At 43.5% G+C, this 14,752-nt stretch overlaps 1 protein-coding gene across 1 annotated transcript in view; it reads right to left on the bottom strand.

Annotated features, from left to right (window-relative positions):
• Positions 1-14,752, bottom strand: part of MAP2K5 (mitogen-activated protein kinase kinase 5) — a 192,327-nt gene that overhangs the window by 60,128 nt on the left and 117,447 nt on the right. Inside the window, exons 10-14 of the mRNA XM_069766412.1 lie at positions 12,494-12,562; positions 12,327-12,408; positions 10,220-10,281; positions 8,551-8,599; positions 4,992-5,065 (exon numbers count right to left, since the gene is read on the bottom strand). Of these exons, the coding sequence (XP_069622513.1) occupies positions 4,992-5,065; positions 8,551-8,599; positions 10,220-10,281; positions 12,327-12,408; positions 12,494-12,562 (336 nt within the window). The remainder of the gene's footprint in view (positions 1-4,991; positions 5,066-8,550; positions 8,600-10,219; positions 10,282-12,326; positions 12,409-12,493; positions 12,563-14,752) is intronic.

Here is a 14,752-nt window from a genome sequence, read left to right as displayed (position 1 = left end):
AATCCCTTATTAAAGCAGAAAAAAGTAAACGAAGTTCGAGAAGAGAAACTTGGGTTGCATTTACACTGAAGGATAATTGTGAATGAACATTCTTAACGCTCATTTCATGATAATCTTTTGGTGTAAACAGGTAGCTGATCGGCCGATGAATGAGCAAAATGCTCCTTCTTTGGGCAAAATGATGTTTTGCTCAGCGAAAACAATCATCTTTGTCGTTGGTGCACCATCCTGTGTAAACTGCTGAGAACTACGGTGGGCTATGCTCACTGAGCAATCTATTACAAATCGTTCACTGTAGTCTGCCTATGTAAATGGGCTATTAAATGACCACCGATTGACAAAAGTTTATCGATTGGTGGTTGAATGGTGATGCAGGTCGGTCTGTGTAAACAGAGAAGCTGAAAGGGCAAATGTAACTGACATTGAGGATCAATGGCTGACTGCGAGCGTGGAGTGGAGGATGACTGCGAGCGTGGAGTGGAGGACGACTGCGAGCGTGGAGTGGAGGACGACTGCGAGCGTGGAGTGGAGGATGACTGCGAGCGTGGAGTGGAGGATGACTGCGAGCGTGGAGTGGAGGATGACTGCGAGCGTGGAGTGGAGGATGACTGCGAGCATGGAGTGGAGGATGACTGCGAGCGTGGAGGATGACTGGTTCATACTGAGTGAGGATAACGGGCTCACTGAGTAAGGATCATTGGAACACTGAGTAAGGATCACCGAGTGAGGCTAACTGGATCATTGTATCACTGTGAGTGATTATCACTGGACCATTGAGTGAGGACCTCTGAGTGAGGATTACTGGACCACTGAGTGAGAATCACTAAAAATAAAAGCAAACGTGCTTAATCATCAAGATTTACTGTAAGCTCAAACTAAGGGTCTTACAGAAAAGTGGCAGAGAACATGTGCTCCATGCGCTTTCAGATGTCATAACCACCACCTTTAGCTGGTGACTAAGAGTTTGCACTTAGCTGAAAGATCAGTAGCGTCTGTACATTGTGTGGATGGGTGTTCATTTCAAAATGCGTGATGTCAGTTTCAATGGGTAGCAGGTTAGTTGACAAGTGCACCAAAGCCTTTTCCCTGAAGAAAAAAAAGTGTAGATGCAAACCAAAACTATTACATTCAATTGAAGTATTATGTTGGAAGTATTATGTGAATTTCATAATGCAGGATTATCATGGCACTTTACGTATTAAGTGGGCTGAAAAATTATGAGAAATGGTATTGGGCTACTACACTATACAAAAAAATAAAGGGAACACTAAAATACCACATCCTAGATATCACTGAATGAAATATTCCAGTTGCTAATCTTTTTTCATTACATAGTGGAATGCGTTGACAAGAATAAAACATAAAAATGACCAATGTAAATCAAAAATAATATCCCACGAAGGTCTGGATTTGGAATTATGCTCAAAATCAAAGTAGAAAATCAAATTACAGACTGATCCAACTGTGGAAATGCCTCAAGACAAGGAAATGATGCTCAGTAGTGTGTGTGGCCTCCACGTGCCTGTATGACCTCCCTAGAACGCCTAGGCATGTTCCTGATGAGGCGGCGGATGTTCTCCTTAGGGACCTCCTCCCAGACCTCAATTAAAGCATCAGTCAACTCCTGGACAGTCTGTGGTGCAACGTGAAGCTGGTGGATGGAGCGAGACATGATGTCCCAGATGTGTTCTATTAGAATCAGGCCCGAGGAAAGTGCAGGCCGGTCCGTAGCATCAATGCCTTCATTATACAGAGTTGCTGACACACTTCAGCCACATGAGGCCAAGCATTGTCATGCACTAGAAGGAACCCAGGGCCAACCGCACCAGCATATGGTCTCACAAGGGGGTCTGAGGATCTGATCCTGGTACCCAATGGCAGTCAGGGTACCTCTGGCTAGCACTTGGAGCACTGTGCGTCCCTCCAAATAAATGCCTCCCCACACCTATACTGACCCACCACCAAACCGGCCATGTTGGAGGATGTTGCAGGCAGCATAACGTTCTCCACGGCATCTCCAGAGTCTGTCACATGTGCTTCGAGAGAAACCTGCTCTCATCTGTGAATAGCATAGGGCGCTAATGTCGAATCTGCCAATCTTGGTGTTCTCTGGTAAATGCCATTCGCCCTGCACGGTGTTGGGCACGTATGAAAGCTGACCCTCATACCACCCTCATGGAGTCGGTTTCTGACAGTTTGAGCAGACCCATGAATGTTAGTGGCCTGCTGGAATGAATGCATCCTGTGGTATCCTTTGCACCAGGATGTTAGCAGCATATCTTATAAGAACTGTAGGTTTTGACGGGTGGCCTCCATTAATCGAGTTTGTTTTTCCAGCACATCCCTCCAGATGCTCAATCTGACCTTTTTCTGGGGAATATGAGAAGTCCACACCTCAAGATCACTTTCATGTTCCTCAATCCATTTCTGAGCAATTTGTGGAGTAGGACAGGGGCAATAGTCTCCTGAAAGGAGCCACTGCCCTTAAATGCATTCTGAGGTGGACAGGGCTGAGTATGAGCAGTGTAACTGGTCTGCAGCTACACTGCAAGCAGTGATGTGCAGTGTGTCCTGACACCTTACCATCATAGTCATTATTTACCTTTTTAGCCATTTGTGCCACAGTAGCCCTTCTGTAGTATCAGACCATACAGTTCTGAAATATCCCAATGAACGTCCTTCTATGGGTACATTTAGCAAGTCCTAACCACTGCACAAAATCTACTGTTTTAGACTTGCATTGACCTACTCATTAAAGTTACCCTGATATTTAAAGGGAACTGATCATGTAAAAAAAATCAAACTTGCAGATATGGAGATAATCTGCAGATTAATAGAACTAAAAAAAAAAATGTTCTTGCAGATATGAGGTTAATAGCGCTCTAAAGCCATGCGTCTGTTGCACTAAAAGTCCGGCTGCCTGGAAGAAATGAACTTTATTTCTTCCGGTAGCCTAGGGCTTTCAGTCATAGAGGTGCGGCTTCACTTGGCGCTCTAATCACGGCAGTGACTGACAGCTGACTCTGTAGTACATCAGTACTGTACCGGCTATCAGTCGGTCCAATGGCGCAGTTACAGCCACTGCTCACTATGTATCGAGCGGTGACTGAAGCAGCACCGGCTGCGCCTCTACGACTGAAAGCTGAAGACAACCGGGAGGAATAAAGTGGATTTCTTCCCAGAATTCGGGCTTTCAGTGCGGCACCGACAGAGCTTTAGAGCCCTATTAACCTACAGATTAACCCCATATCTGCAGGTTAATAGTGTATTTGGAAAAAACAGATTTCATTTTAAAGGGAACCTGTCACCCCCAAAATCGAGGGTGAGGTAAGCTCACCGTCATCAGGGGCTTATCTACAGCATTCTGTAATGCTGTAGATAAGCCCCCGATGTTACTTGAAAGAGGAGAAAAAGAGGTTAGATTATACTCACCAAGGAGTGGTCCCGCTGCTGGTCAGGTCAAATGGGTGTCTCAGGTACGCTCCAGCGCCTCCTATCTTCATTCTATGACGTCCTCTTCTGGTCTTCACGTCGCGGCTCCGGCGCAGGCGTACTTGTCTTCCCTGTTGAGGCCAGAGCAAAGTACTGCAGTGCGCAGGCGCCGGGCATCTCTGACCTTTCCGGCGCCTGTGCACTGCAGTACTTTGCTCTGCCCTCAACAGGGCAAACAAAGTACGCCTGCGCTGGAACCGCAGCGTGAAGACCAGAAGAGGACGTCATCTGATGAAGATGGGAGGCGCCAGACCCGGAACGGAGACACCCATCGGAGTGGGCCGCCCCTGGGTGAGTATAATCTAACGTCTTTTTCTCCTCTTTCAGGTAACATCGGCGGCTTATCTACAGCATTACAGAATGCTGTAGATAAACCGCTGATAACGGTGAGCTTACCTCACCATCGATTTTGGGGGTGACAGGTTCCCTTTAAGATTACTTACAACTTATCTGGTGCTGCCCATTTTACTTACTAAAAGAGTGAGAAGCCCCAAATTGTTGATTTTTCTAAATATCACGTCAACTGACTTTTAGGGGACATTAGGTTTATTTATCAGCGATTTACAAAAACCACCCATTGGGGCTGCCCACCACTTTTGTTTATTAGACAAAAAAGGACAACCCCGGCTTGGTGGTAGGTACTCTTTAAATTTGCCTATTTCTTCCCCTTTGAACACATACAAGAGCTGACTGTTCACTTGCTGCCTAACATATCCCAACCCTTAACAGGTGTCATTGTAACAAGATGGTCGGCATCATTCCCTTCACCTGATGGTGGATGTAATGTTATGGCTGATTAGTGTAGATTTGGTCAGAATTCCCCTGTAACGCTGCCATTCCTAAATGTCAGACACGTATGGTAGCACTGCACAAAGAAGAGTCAAAATGGTCCAAAGCGTCGGACGGACCCAGATACACAATGTGCAGAAGATAGACACAGACAGCTAGAGACACACAATACGGCAGCGTGTGAGGATGGCGGTGCAGCAGGTGGGGCCGCACAGAATAGCTGCTGGCCCCCTGAGTCCTGTGGTCTCTAGCCGAGTACGGGGGAGTGAAGGGGCCTATTCAAAGTGACATGACAGCAAGGTCAGGGGTCAACCTGATGGGTACTCTCTGGGGACGTCTAGAGATGGAAATTAATTACAATTTGGGAGGAGGGTCTTGCCCAGACCTCGCAGTCTTTGTTTTGCTCAACATTCATTTTTATTAATTATTATTATTTTTGATAACAGTCTCCCCTGGAAGCCTTCCCCCAGCTCATTCTTTTGTGCGGACAGAACCGATCTTCTCCTAACTCCCCAGAACGCATATTAATCAGGCCGCAATCCCATTAGTAATTACCACATCATCTGTTACTCACTTTAACCCCTCACCTGCTGTAGCGGCCCATAATGTCCAGTGGTATAATGACTCGGTGTACAGTAATGTGCGAGGAGAGATATAGTCGCACTGTGCACGGCTTAAGTCTCCGGCCTACAGGTGACTACGCGACTTACCTGTATGCTAACTCCAAAGTCACACAGCTTCACCTGGCCACGGGTGTTCACCAGCATATTGGAGGGCTTCACATCTAAAACACAGAATGCATGTATTTGTGATGAGCTAAACAAAATCACGTATATAGGCATTACATTGCAGACTGTAAATAGATGTAGATGACATAAAATACTAGAATATCATTCTGTAAGACCTTGACATTGTGCCATATGAGGTCCAGGGTCACTGGTATAAAGTAAAGGTGAAGCTAAACCTGAAATAACCTTTAGCCAACTCCTCAGACTGATAGAGGACATGTAATACCAATAATAGAGGACATGTAATACCAATAATTGGTGTCCCCTTTATATAGCCCACAGAATACTGCCATAGAGTTACCACATAATACCGCACACCAACTTTCAAATACTACCACTAAATACTGCAAAATAGTACCAGGTATTTTTAGTTTGCTTTGAGGTTCCCATTTTTAGTAGTCACTCTAAAAATACATATAGCCCAGTCTTCCACCCCATAAAACTGGTTTTGGCCACGTGTGAAACAATCTTGCATATCCCCAAGTATGATATGCTCTGGAGACCTCACAACGACTAGTCGTGCACTGCGTCTAATAAATCTACTTGGTCCTTTTTGATCAGTTGGGGTATTATTGGCTTGTGCTGCACCAATCACACACGGATGGCATGTCCTAGTGATGTGGTAGAATTTAACGTCTAAATTAACATGTGATCAAGTTCAGTTTTAGAGGGTGAAAGTAATTGGGAAACTCCAGGAGCAAACTGAAAAAAAATTCAATATTATTTTGCTGCATATGGCGATGTACTTTTGAAAACGGATTTGCAGAATTATGTGAAAACTAAAGCTAATAATCGGGGTACTGGTAACCGACCCACACCAATCTGATCTACATCCCAAAGTACTAGAAAATCCTATAAGAGAACGGATTTTGGATTCTGCATATGAATTGGTCATAATATGGCAGTATTGTCTGGGGTGTACTACTGTGCATAAAAATGGGAAACCTACCCCAAGATTTCTTTTTACAGTTATTTCATGAGATGACCTCTCTCCATACATGTGTGTTTGATCATTCTACTTTTTATGTGCGACAATCAATTACCCCGACAATAAAGATATTTTATCGTTCATCGTGGACGGTTTTGCTGATTTATAAGGGGCAATTAGGATTATGAATGCGCATAATTGTTCTGATCTTAATGATAATTGCTTCATGTAAACGGCCTTTACCTGAAACCTGAGGAATGATTACTCAAATATGACAGCACATTATTCTATGGCTATATGTAGTAATATGGCATCATGGTATGACAGTCTGCCGGACAGTATAACACATGAGTATAATTAAAGCTAAAGGAAGATAAGTGCAGGCAAGGCACAACTTGGGGCCTGTGCACACGTTGCGTTTTTGTCAGATTTTACCTGCACATTTTTGCCACAAAATCTGAAGGGTTTCCTGATGCCAGCAAAGTGATGAGAATCCTGACATCTCATTAACACGTTGCTTATTTTTTATTTGAAGATTTGGTGCAGATTTAAATCTGCATAGTGTCAATTCTATCAGCCTTTTTGCTGCAGATTTCACCTATACTAATGTGTGGGGAAAAATCCACACAAACACACAAAAAAAGGCATGTAAAAACACACACATAAAAAAAAAACATGACATTTTAAGCAGCATTTTCCTGCCAACACATCAGCTTTTGCCAAACAATCTTCACAGGTAAAAAGATTTCTTACAAACGTTTGTCTGTAAAGACCTTTCAACAGAGCAGAGCTCTCTGTCAGCAATGTCATGACATAGTGCTGCATGACGCAAAGGAGGGAGTATACTATATAATAACACGATTCCGCCATTCTGATCGGTGCAAATTAACACCTTACATTCTACTGTCAAAAGTGACAGCGGCATTCAAGAGGCTGGAAATTAAGAGGAGGTGTCTCTTCTAGAGCCTATGCCGATAGCATTATACCATAACTATTAATAAAAAACTAAAAAAAAAATGGACCTCACATCCACATAATTATTTATTGCAGCCAAGCAAAAGTTTCAAAACTGAACATGAGGGTTCAAGCAATCAATTGCAGGTTCAAAATCCCATGGGGGACTATTAAAGATGTAAAAAGCAGTAAGTAATGTTTTTTTAAATAAAAAATAGATATAAAAAATCAAATAAACCCACTTTCCTGTGTGTGTATTCATGCGTGTGTGTATATATGCATGCATATATGTATATGTCCAAACCAGGGCTGTGGAGTCGGGAGCTGGTAGAAAATGGGACTGTCTACAGACTTAGAGTCGTAAATTATAAAATAAATTAGGTAGTACAATGCAGGATGTGCTGTAAATGTTTTCATAAGAATTTGAGAAAGTTCTGAAATGTCCTATAAATGTTTGTTCTGTTCCTGATCTAAGGATCTAGGCTTTTAGTTGAGATGAATCTGTGCTGCACATTATGTACATTCTCAGTAGTGACCAGTGCTGTGGGGTCGTAGATGAGAGGAATCTGTTCTGCATTTTATGTACATGCTCAGTAGTGACCAGTGCTGTGGGGTCGTAGAGGAGATGAATCTGTGCTGCACTTTATGTACATGCTCAGTAGTGACCAGTGCTGTGGGGTCCTAGATTAGATGAATCTGTGCTGCACTTTATGTACATGCTCAGTAGTGACCAGTGCTGTGGAGTAGTAGATGAGAGGAATCTGTGCTGCACTTTATGTACATGCTCAGTAGTGACCAGTGCTGTGGAGTCGTAGATGAGATGAATCTGTGCTGCACTTTATGTACATGCTCAGTAGTGACCAGTGCTGTGGGGTTCTAGATGAGACGAATCTGTGCTGCACATTATGTACATGCTCAGTAGTGACCAGTGCTGTGGGGTTGTAGATGAGACAAATCTGTGCTGCACTTTATGTACATGCTCAGTAGTGACCAGTGCTGTGGGGTCGTAGATTAGATGAATCTGTGCTGCACTTTATGTACATGCTCAGTAGTGACCAGTGCTGTGGGGTCGTAGATGAGAAGAATCTGTGCTGCACTTTATGTACATGCTCAGTAGTGACCAGTGCTGTGGGGTCATAGATGAGATGAATCTGTGCTGCACTTTATGTACATGATCAGTAGTGACCAGTGCTATGGATTTGGAGTCAGGGAAATTGAGGAGTTGGAGGTTTGGCTTACCAACTCCACAGCCCTGGTCCAAACTAATAAAATTAAAATATTTATCCCACGTGGTAAATCCTGAAACAGAAAAGTATAGAAAAATTGATAGCTCTTTTAAGTCACTTCAACTTCTCAAAAAATGGTGAGGAGGAAAATTAATATTCAAGATTGGCTCACTAGGACTCGGTTGCCCAAGGGCCCAGATAACTTTGAGGCCGGCCCTGTAATGTCTTAATGGACAACTTGCTTACCAACCACACTTCCTTCTACAAACATTCATGTTAAAGGTGGAGCCGTGCTCCTAGCTCGCTGCCATCATTTAGCCACAGCCATAAATAACACATCATATAAAATCAAGTGAAAGGAGCGGAGGATTACCTCTGTGTAAAATTTTTAGGCTCCAGAGATATGTGAGGCCTTTCAACACCTGGGAAAACAAGAAGAAATAATATTAAATTATGAAGCATTTGCCCTGTGTAAATATTTTAAGGATGGCTTCACGCATCATGTTTCATGGTCCGAGTACAGACCGTGATGTACAGACTGTCCCAAACTCAACAGCCCAGGAGGGTCAGGACGTAAAACGTGGGTGCATAAAGCTGGCCTGGAGTGTTTCCAGGATTATTATATTGATCCCTATATTATCAGATACCCCACCGGTCAGCTGTTTGCAGCTCCGGAATAAACCATGAATGGAGCCAAACAGCACAGCTATGTTCACTGTGTAGTGTCCGCTTCTGGGTACAACAGTTCAGATCCTATTTATCGGAATAGAAGCGGAGCTGCGTCTAGCCTAGTTCTCAGACAACTATGCTCTATTGAATGGTAATCAGTGGAGTTACCTGGTACATTTTTTTTCAGTTGACTTCTGTCTTAGGGTGAATTCATATTTATCATTTGAAAGATGGTGGCAAAATTTGGAATTGTTTATTTAACATTGTCAGTGAAACTGGCAGATGTAAAAACCACTTAGGGTACTTTCACACTAGCGTTTTTTGTAAATCCGTCACAATGCGTCGTTTTGCAGAAAAAACGCATCCTGCAAAAGTGCTTGCAGGATGCGTTTTTTCCCCATAGACTTCTATTGGCGACGCATTTGCGACGGATTTGCACACTTTGCATCCGTCTTGCGACGGATGCGTTGTGCTTTGGCGGACCGTCGGGAAAAAAAATCCCTACATGTAACGTTTTTTTCTCCCGACGGACCGCTTTTTCCGACCGCGCACGCGCGGCCGGAACTCCGCCCCCACCTCCCCGCACCTTACAATGGGGCAGCGGATGCGCCGGAAAAATGCATCCGCTGCACCCATTGTGCAAAGCGTTAAACGCTAGCGTCGGAATCTCTCCCCGACGCATTGCGACGGGGAGATTCCGACGCTAGTGTGAAAGAAGCCTTAGTCCCTGACATATATTAATGGAGGAGCACACAAGACATTTGAGCAGCCTTCTAATAGCAGGAGCTAAGAGAACAGAGATTCTGTTTTGTGAAGCACCAACCCTCTCAGGATGATCTTACTCAGTGTATGTGCAGACGAGTGCATTTATTGTCATCCGAGAAAATCAAAATCAATTATGTACATGATAGTCTGATCATATTGTGATCAGAGATTGATCAGTGTCAGCATAGTGTGATCAGATTCTCTCGGGTGAGAAAATGGATGAAAAAAAAAGGTCTTGATCTTCTCCATTCTGTGAGTGCGCGGAAATCGAGGTTTCCCACGCAATCACTGACTTGCATGGCCAAGTGTGAGCAGAATATCGGATCAAACTTGATCATGAGTCACTGTCCAAGGAAAAAAAATAGACATGTGCATGGCCCCATAGACTAACATTGGTCAGAGTGCGATCCAATGTCTTATTGGATCACACTCAGACCGCTCTAAGATATGCTCCTCTGCAAATGCCCTTAATGAGTCCTATGTAAGCCTCTTGAGAACCAACCAAAAGTTGTTGTTTAAAAAAAAAAAAAAAAAACCCTCAAAATAAAAGTAGTAAATAACACAGTCTTGAGAAATGGACATTTAGCTTTATATAAAGGAAAACTCACTGCAACAGAAATCCTTCCCAGGACTTGTTCAGGAACCTTTCGGTATACGTCTAGGGATCCTCCTGTGTGATTGAGGAAGGAAAATCAATCACATTGTGCACATGTAACACTGTCTGTGCAATACTAAATACATCCAGGTCATCACATAATACAGAACTACACTGGGCCCAAGTTAGCCCATTTCTGGTTGTGTGGTGTTTCTGTGAAGGGGCTGCTCCTATAGTGAACATTTAGAATTATTTTCTTTCCTTAATTTTGAGGATTCTATTCACCAAAAACACCCATGGTTCCTCAAGATCAGAGATGCACAACCTTTTGTGCCCCGCCAGCCAATAATGCAAGTTTGATGGTTGAGGCCGTACAGTTGTGGATTCCAGCTTTAGCGACACCCCTGACTATATATTTCAGGTATACAAGGGTTTCAACAAGTAGAGTGTCATGACAATTCTGAGGTATGTGGCACATCTAAGCATGACGTGGCCTTAGACAAAGAATCTGCCTGTGTGTCTAAAGGTACGGTCACATTTAGCGACGCTGCAGCAATCTAGACAACGATGCCGATCGCTGCAGCGTCGCTGTGTGGTCGCTGGAGAGCTGTCACACAGACAGCTCTCCAGCGACCAACTATGCGAAGTCCCCTGGTAACCATGGTAATGATCGGGTTATTAAGCGCAGGGCCGCGCTTAGTAACCCGATCTTTACCCTGGTTACCAGTGCTAATGTAAAAAAAAAAACAGTACATACTTACATTCCGGTGTCTGTCCCCCGGCGCTGTGCTTTCCTGCACTGACTGAGCGCCGGCTGGCCGTAAAGCACAGTGGTGACGTCACTGCTGTAATCTGCTTTACGGCCGGCCGGCGCTGACAGTGCAGGGAAGCTGACGCCGAGGGACGCGACAGACACCGGCATGTAAGTATGTAGTGTTTGTTTTTTTTTACATTTACACTGGTAACCAGGGTAAACATCGGGTTACTAAGCGCAGCCCTGCGCTTAGTAACCCGATGTTAACCCTGGTTACCAGTGAAGACATCGCTGAATCGGCGTCACACACGCCGATTCAGCGATGTCTGCGGGAGATCCAGCGACGAAATAAAGTTCTGGACTTTCTGCTCCGACCAACGATGTCACAGCAGGATCCAGATTGCTGCTGCGTGTCAAACAACGATATCGCTATCCAGGACGCTGCAACGTCACGGATCGCTAGCGATATCGTTGTGAAGTTGGTCAGTGTGAAGGTACCTTAAGGCCAAGAGAGGTCTAAGGCCACAGAATTGGACATGCGTGATTGACATGTCTACTGACCAGCACCCCCATAAAAAATATTAGACCATCACCTGACCCTGTAGGTCAAACCGGTAGGTTTAGCCAACATTCGTCTAAGGTGTATGGTGGAATTTTAAGTAAACCTGACAGTGGATACATGCTGCTCGATCCACAGGCAGCATTTATCAGACACTAAATGTGTGATCACAGCCAGGTATGTCTGACTCTGAAACGCTGCGGCATTACAGAGAAAATATAGTTTAAAAGCCTTTGGGGATTGAGCCACATGGGAGACTAGTTGGACGGACAGGCAGCCTCTCCCCTTGAGTGATCGGTCTCTCTCTATATATGCATGCAGGGATAGGAGAAGCCGCCAGGTACCCACCTGCCCAGCTAGTCTCCCACGTGGCTCGGTCCCCAGGGGTTTTTAAACTATATTTTTCTCTGAAGCGTTGCAGCGTTTCAGAGGTAAACAAACCTGGCTCAGATCATACAGCCAGTGTACGATACATTTAGCCTATGGTTCGGGCAGCATGGATCAGCTGTCTGGTTCCCTTTAAGGCAATTTGTTCCTAGCAACCAATTATCATAACTATTATAGTCTTACGGTTCAGTCTTTAAGGTGCTGAAAACAGAAATGAAAGAAAAAAAAAAAGCTCTCCGAGGCTTTTTTCTACCACTTCTTGTTCTATTAATTCGATTCCCACAGTGGCATGCCACCGTAGTCCAAATAGATGTGAAGAATTGTCATTTTATAAGTAGCCCTCCTTCATATACTGCTCACAGAACAGCAAAAGTTCTCGGATGCTCACATATAGTCAGATTAATACTGATCTGAACTCACCATCCATAAATTCCGTACAGATAGAAATTCGATTTTCTGCAAAAAATGCCCCATAAAACCCGATTATGTATGGAGAGTCGCACTGTAAAGAAGAGAAAAATGGCATTGTCAGCCCGTTCTGCCTCGTTTGTGACAATTCCCAAAACATAGACGCCGAGCTCACGCACCTTGTACAGAATCTCCAGCTCCGACATAATCTGTCTCTGCAGCTCCACAGTAATGTCTAATGGGATGACCTACGGAGAAAAGACACAAAACACTTGTCACTGATTGATACTGTGCTCGGCCTGCCACGGCGCGCTCCAGACCTAGACAAGCCATGACTGGTGCTCCCACACTGGCACGAGTGTACTAATCTCCGCTGGTTGACGAAACGCAGTTGTAAAATATATTAAGTCAGACAATGTGATGTGAAACATTACGGAGCTGTACAACCACGACTCAGCCTGCTGACACTTAACGTACAAGTCTTAGACTCAGAGGTGGCAGCTTTCCGGTGCTACGTCCTTGGCCGTTCGGTCAACAAAATCTGTGCACTGTAACGTACCCAAGAGCACCCGCGTGACCTGACACATGCAGGCTTAACAGAAGAATACAAAGAATTCTGAAACTTGTAGTTAGACAGAAGGAAACATTTCAATTACTATACAGTCTTTGCCGAAAAAAACAAAAGAATGCAATTCTCCAAAACCTCAAATTTTATATCACAGGGGTTAACGAGCCAAAAAAGAGGCAAATTTGCATTAAGAAAAAAGAAGGATCAGGTTTGATCTTGGGTCCATTTTCTTCAGGATAGAGCAGCTTAAAATGGTTACTTGAGATTAGGAGACGTAGTCTGCCTTCTGTCATCGCCACACCTATCATCAGATTGTGTGTTATATTGCAATTTAGCTCTGTTCACTTTAAAAGGGAATCTGCCACCAGGTTTTGCCTCCTAATCTAAAAGCAGCAAAATAAAACCCAAGATCTAAACAGATTGAGCAAATACCCTGCAGTAAGTAAAAAGCAATAGCGCATGAAAATAACATGGGGTACTTCGTTAACATGGTTTTGATCAAAAGGTCACCTTGTCGCGGTGGGATGGCTTTTAGGTTTCTTTGATCAAAACAACGTTAACTAAGTACTTTTATTATTTTCATGCATTATTGCTATTTATTTACTTACTGCAGGGCATTTGCTCTTTTTGTTTTTATCTGTTTAGTGGCCAGTGTGAATACGCACCTACACGCTAAACAATATTCCAGGTCAGTTCTTTCAGCTTTTGCTTTAGGTTTTTTTGCACTCAAGTGTGCAAATAAGGGCGTGGCATCTTTTTTTCTTTGAGCTGGACATTACTTTTATATAGCTTCCCATGCTTGGCCCTTATTCATATTTATGTCATTTGACATATGGTAAGGGTTTAATACTAGAGGTTAGGACCATCACGAGTAGGGGCACCTTGACGTGGGAAGATGGCTTTTACAGGATTTTGTAGTCAAAACAATGTTAACTAAGTATCATTTATTATTTTCATGCACTATTGCTATTTATTTATTGCCATTTATTTAACTACAGGGTATTTGCTCATTTTGTTTTTATGTTACGTTTTGTCTGCTTTGTGCCCAGTGTGAACATGAATCTAATAATAATAATAATAATCTTTATTTTTATATAGCGCTAAAATATTCCGCAGCGCTTTACATTTTGCACACATTATCATCACTGTCCCTGAGGAGGCTCACAATCTAAATTTCCTATCAGTATGTCTTTGGAATGTGGGAGGAAACCCACGCAAACACGTAGAGAACATACAAACTCTTTGCAGATGTTGTCCTTGGTGGGATTTGAACCCAGGACTCCAGCGCTGCAAGGCTGCTGTGCTATCCACTGCGTCACCGTGCCGCCCACACATACAACCTACACATTACATGCATACCAACTTATATTCCAGTTCATTTTCTTTTGTTTTTGTTTTTTTGCATTAACAGCAGATTCTGGCGATGTGTTACTTAATGGGTAGGTTAGTGTAGTTTTGATCAAATCACTGTTTTATCAGCCAGAGGATTAGTGGAAGACTAGTAAACCTGCTGCCATGTAGTCAAGCATATTCCCCTCACCACTGATTGGCAGGCCATATACAGTGTACACATAAAGTTGTCAATCAGTGGTGTGCGTGGGGGTTATACACAGCTCAAGATTCAGAGAACTGGTGGATCTGCAGCAGATAGAACATTTTCTTTCTTTTTCTCTTTCTTTGATTTTTAGGTTTCCTAACATACAGAACAATGTAGCGGATTCCACATTGCAAAAAAGCCAAATAGTCAAGCTAATTTGACTTAATGGTGTTTTCCCATGAACAAATATTCATTTTAATCAATAGATCTTGGAATAATAATAATTTCCACAATTGGATGTGTTTAAATAAAATGTCCCTGTGCTGAGATAAT

This window comes from Ranitomeya imitator, chromosome 4 (genome assembly GCF_032444005.1).
Source record: "Ranitomeya imitator isolate aRanImi1 chromosome 4, aRanImi1.pri, whole genome shotgun sequence".
Taxonomy (NCBI): domain Eukaryota; kingdom Metazoa; phylum Chordata; class Amphibia; order Anura; family Dendrobatidae; genus Ranitomeya; species Ranitomeya imitator.
This window is presented reverse-complemented; position numbering and strand designations above follow the sequence as displayed.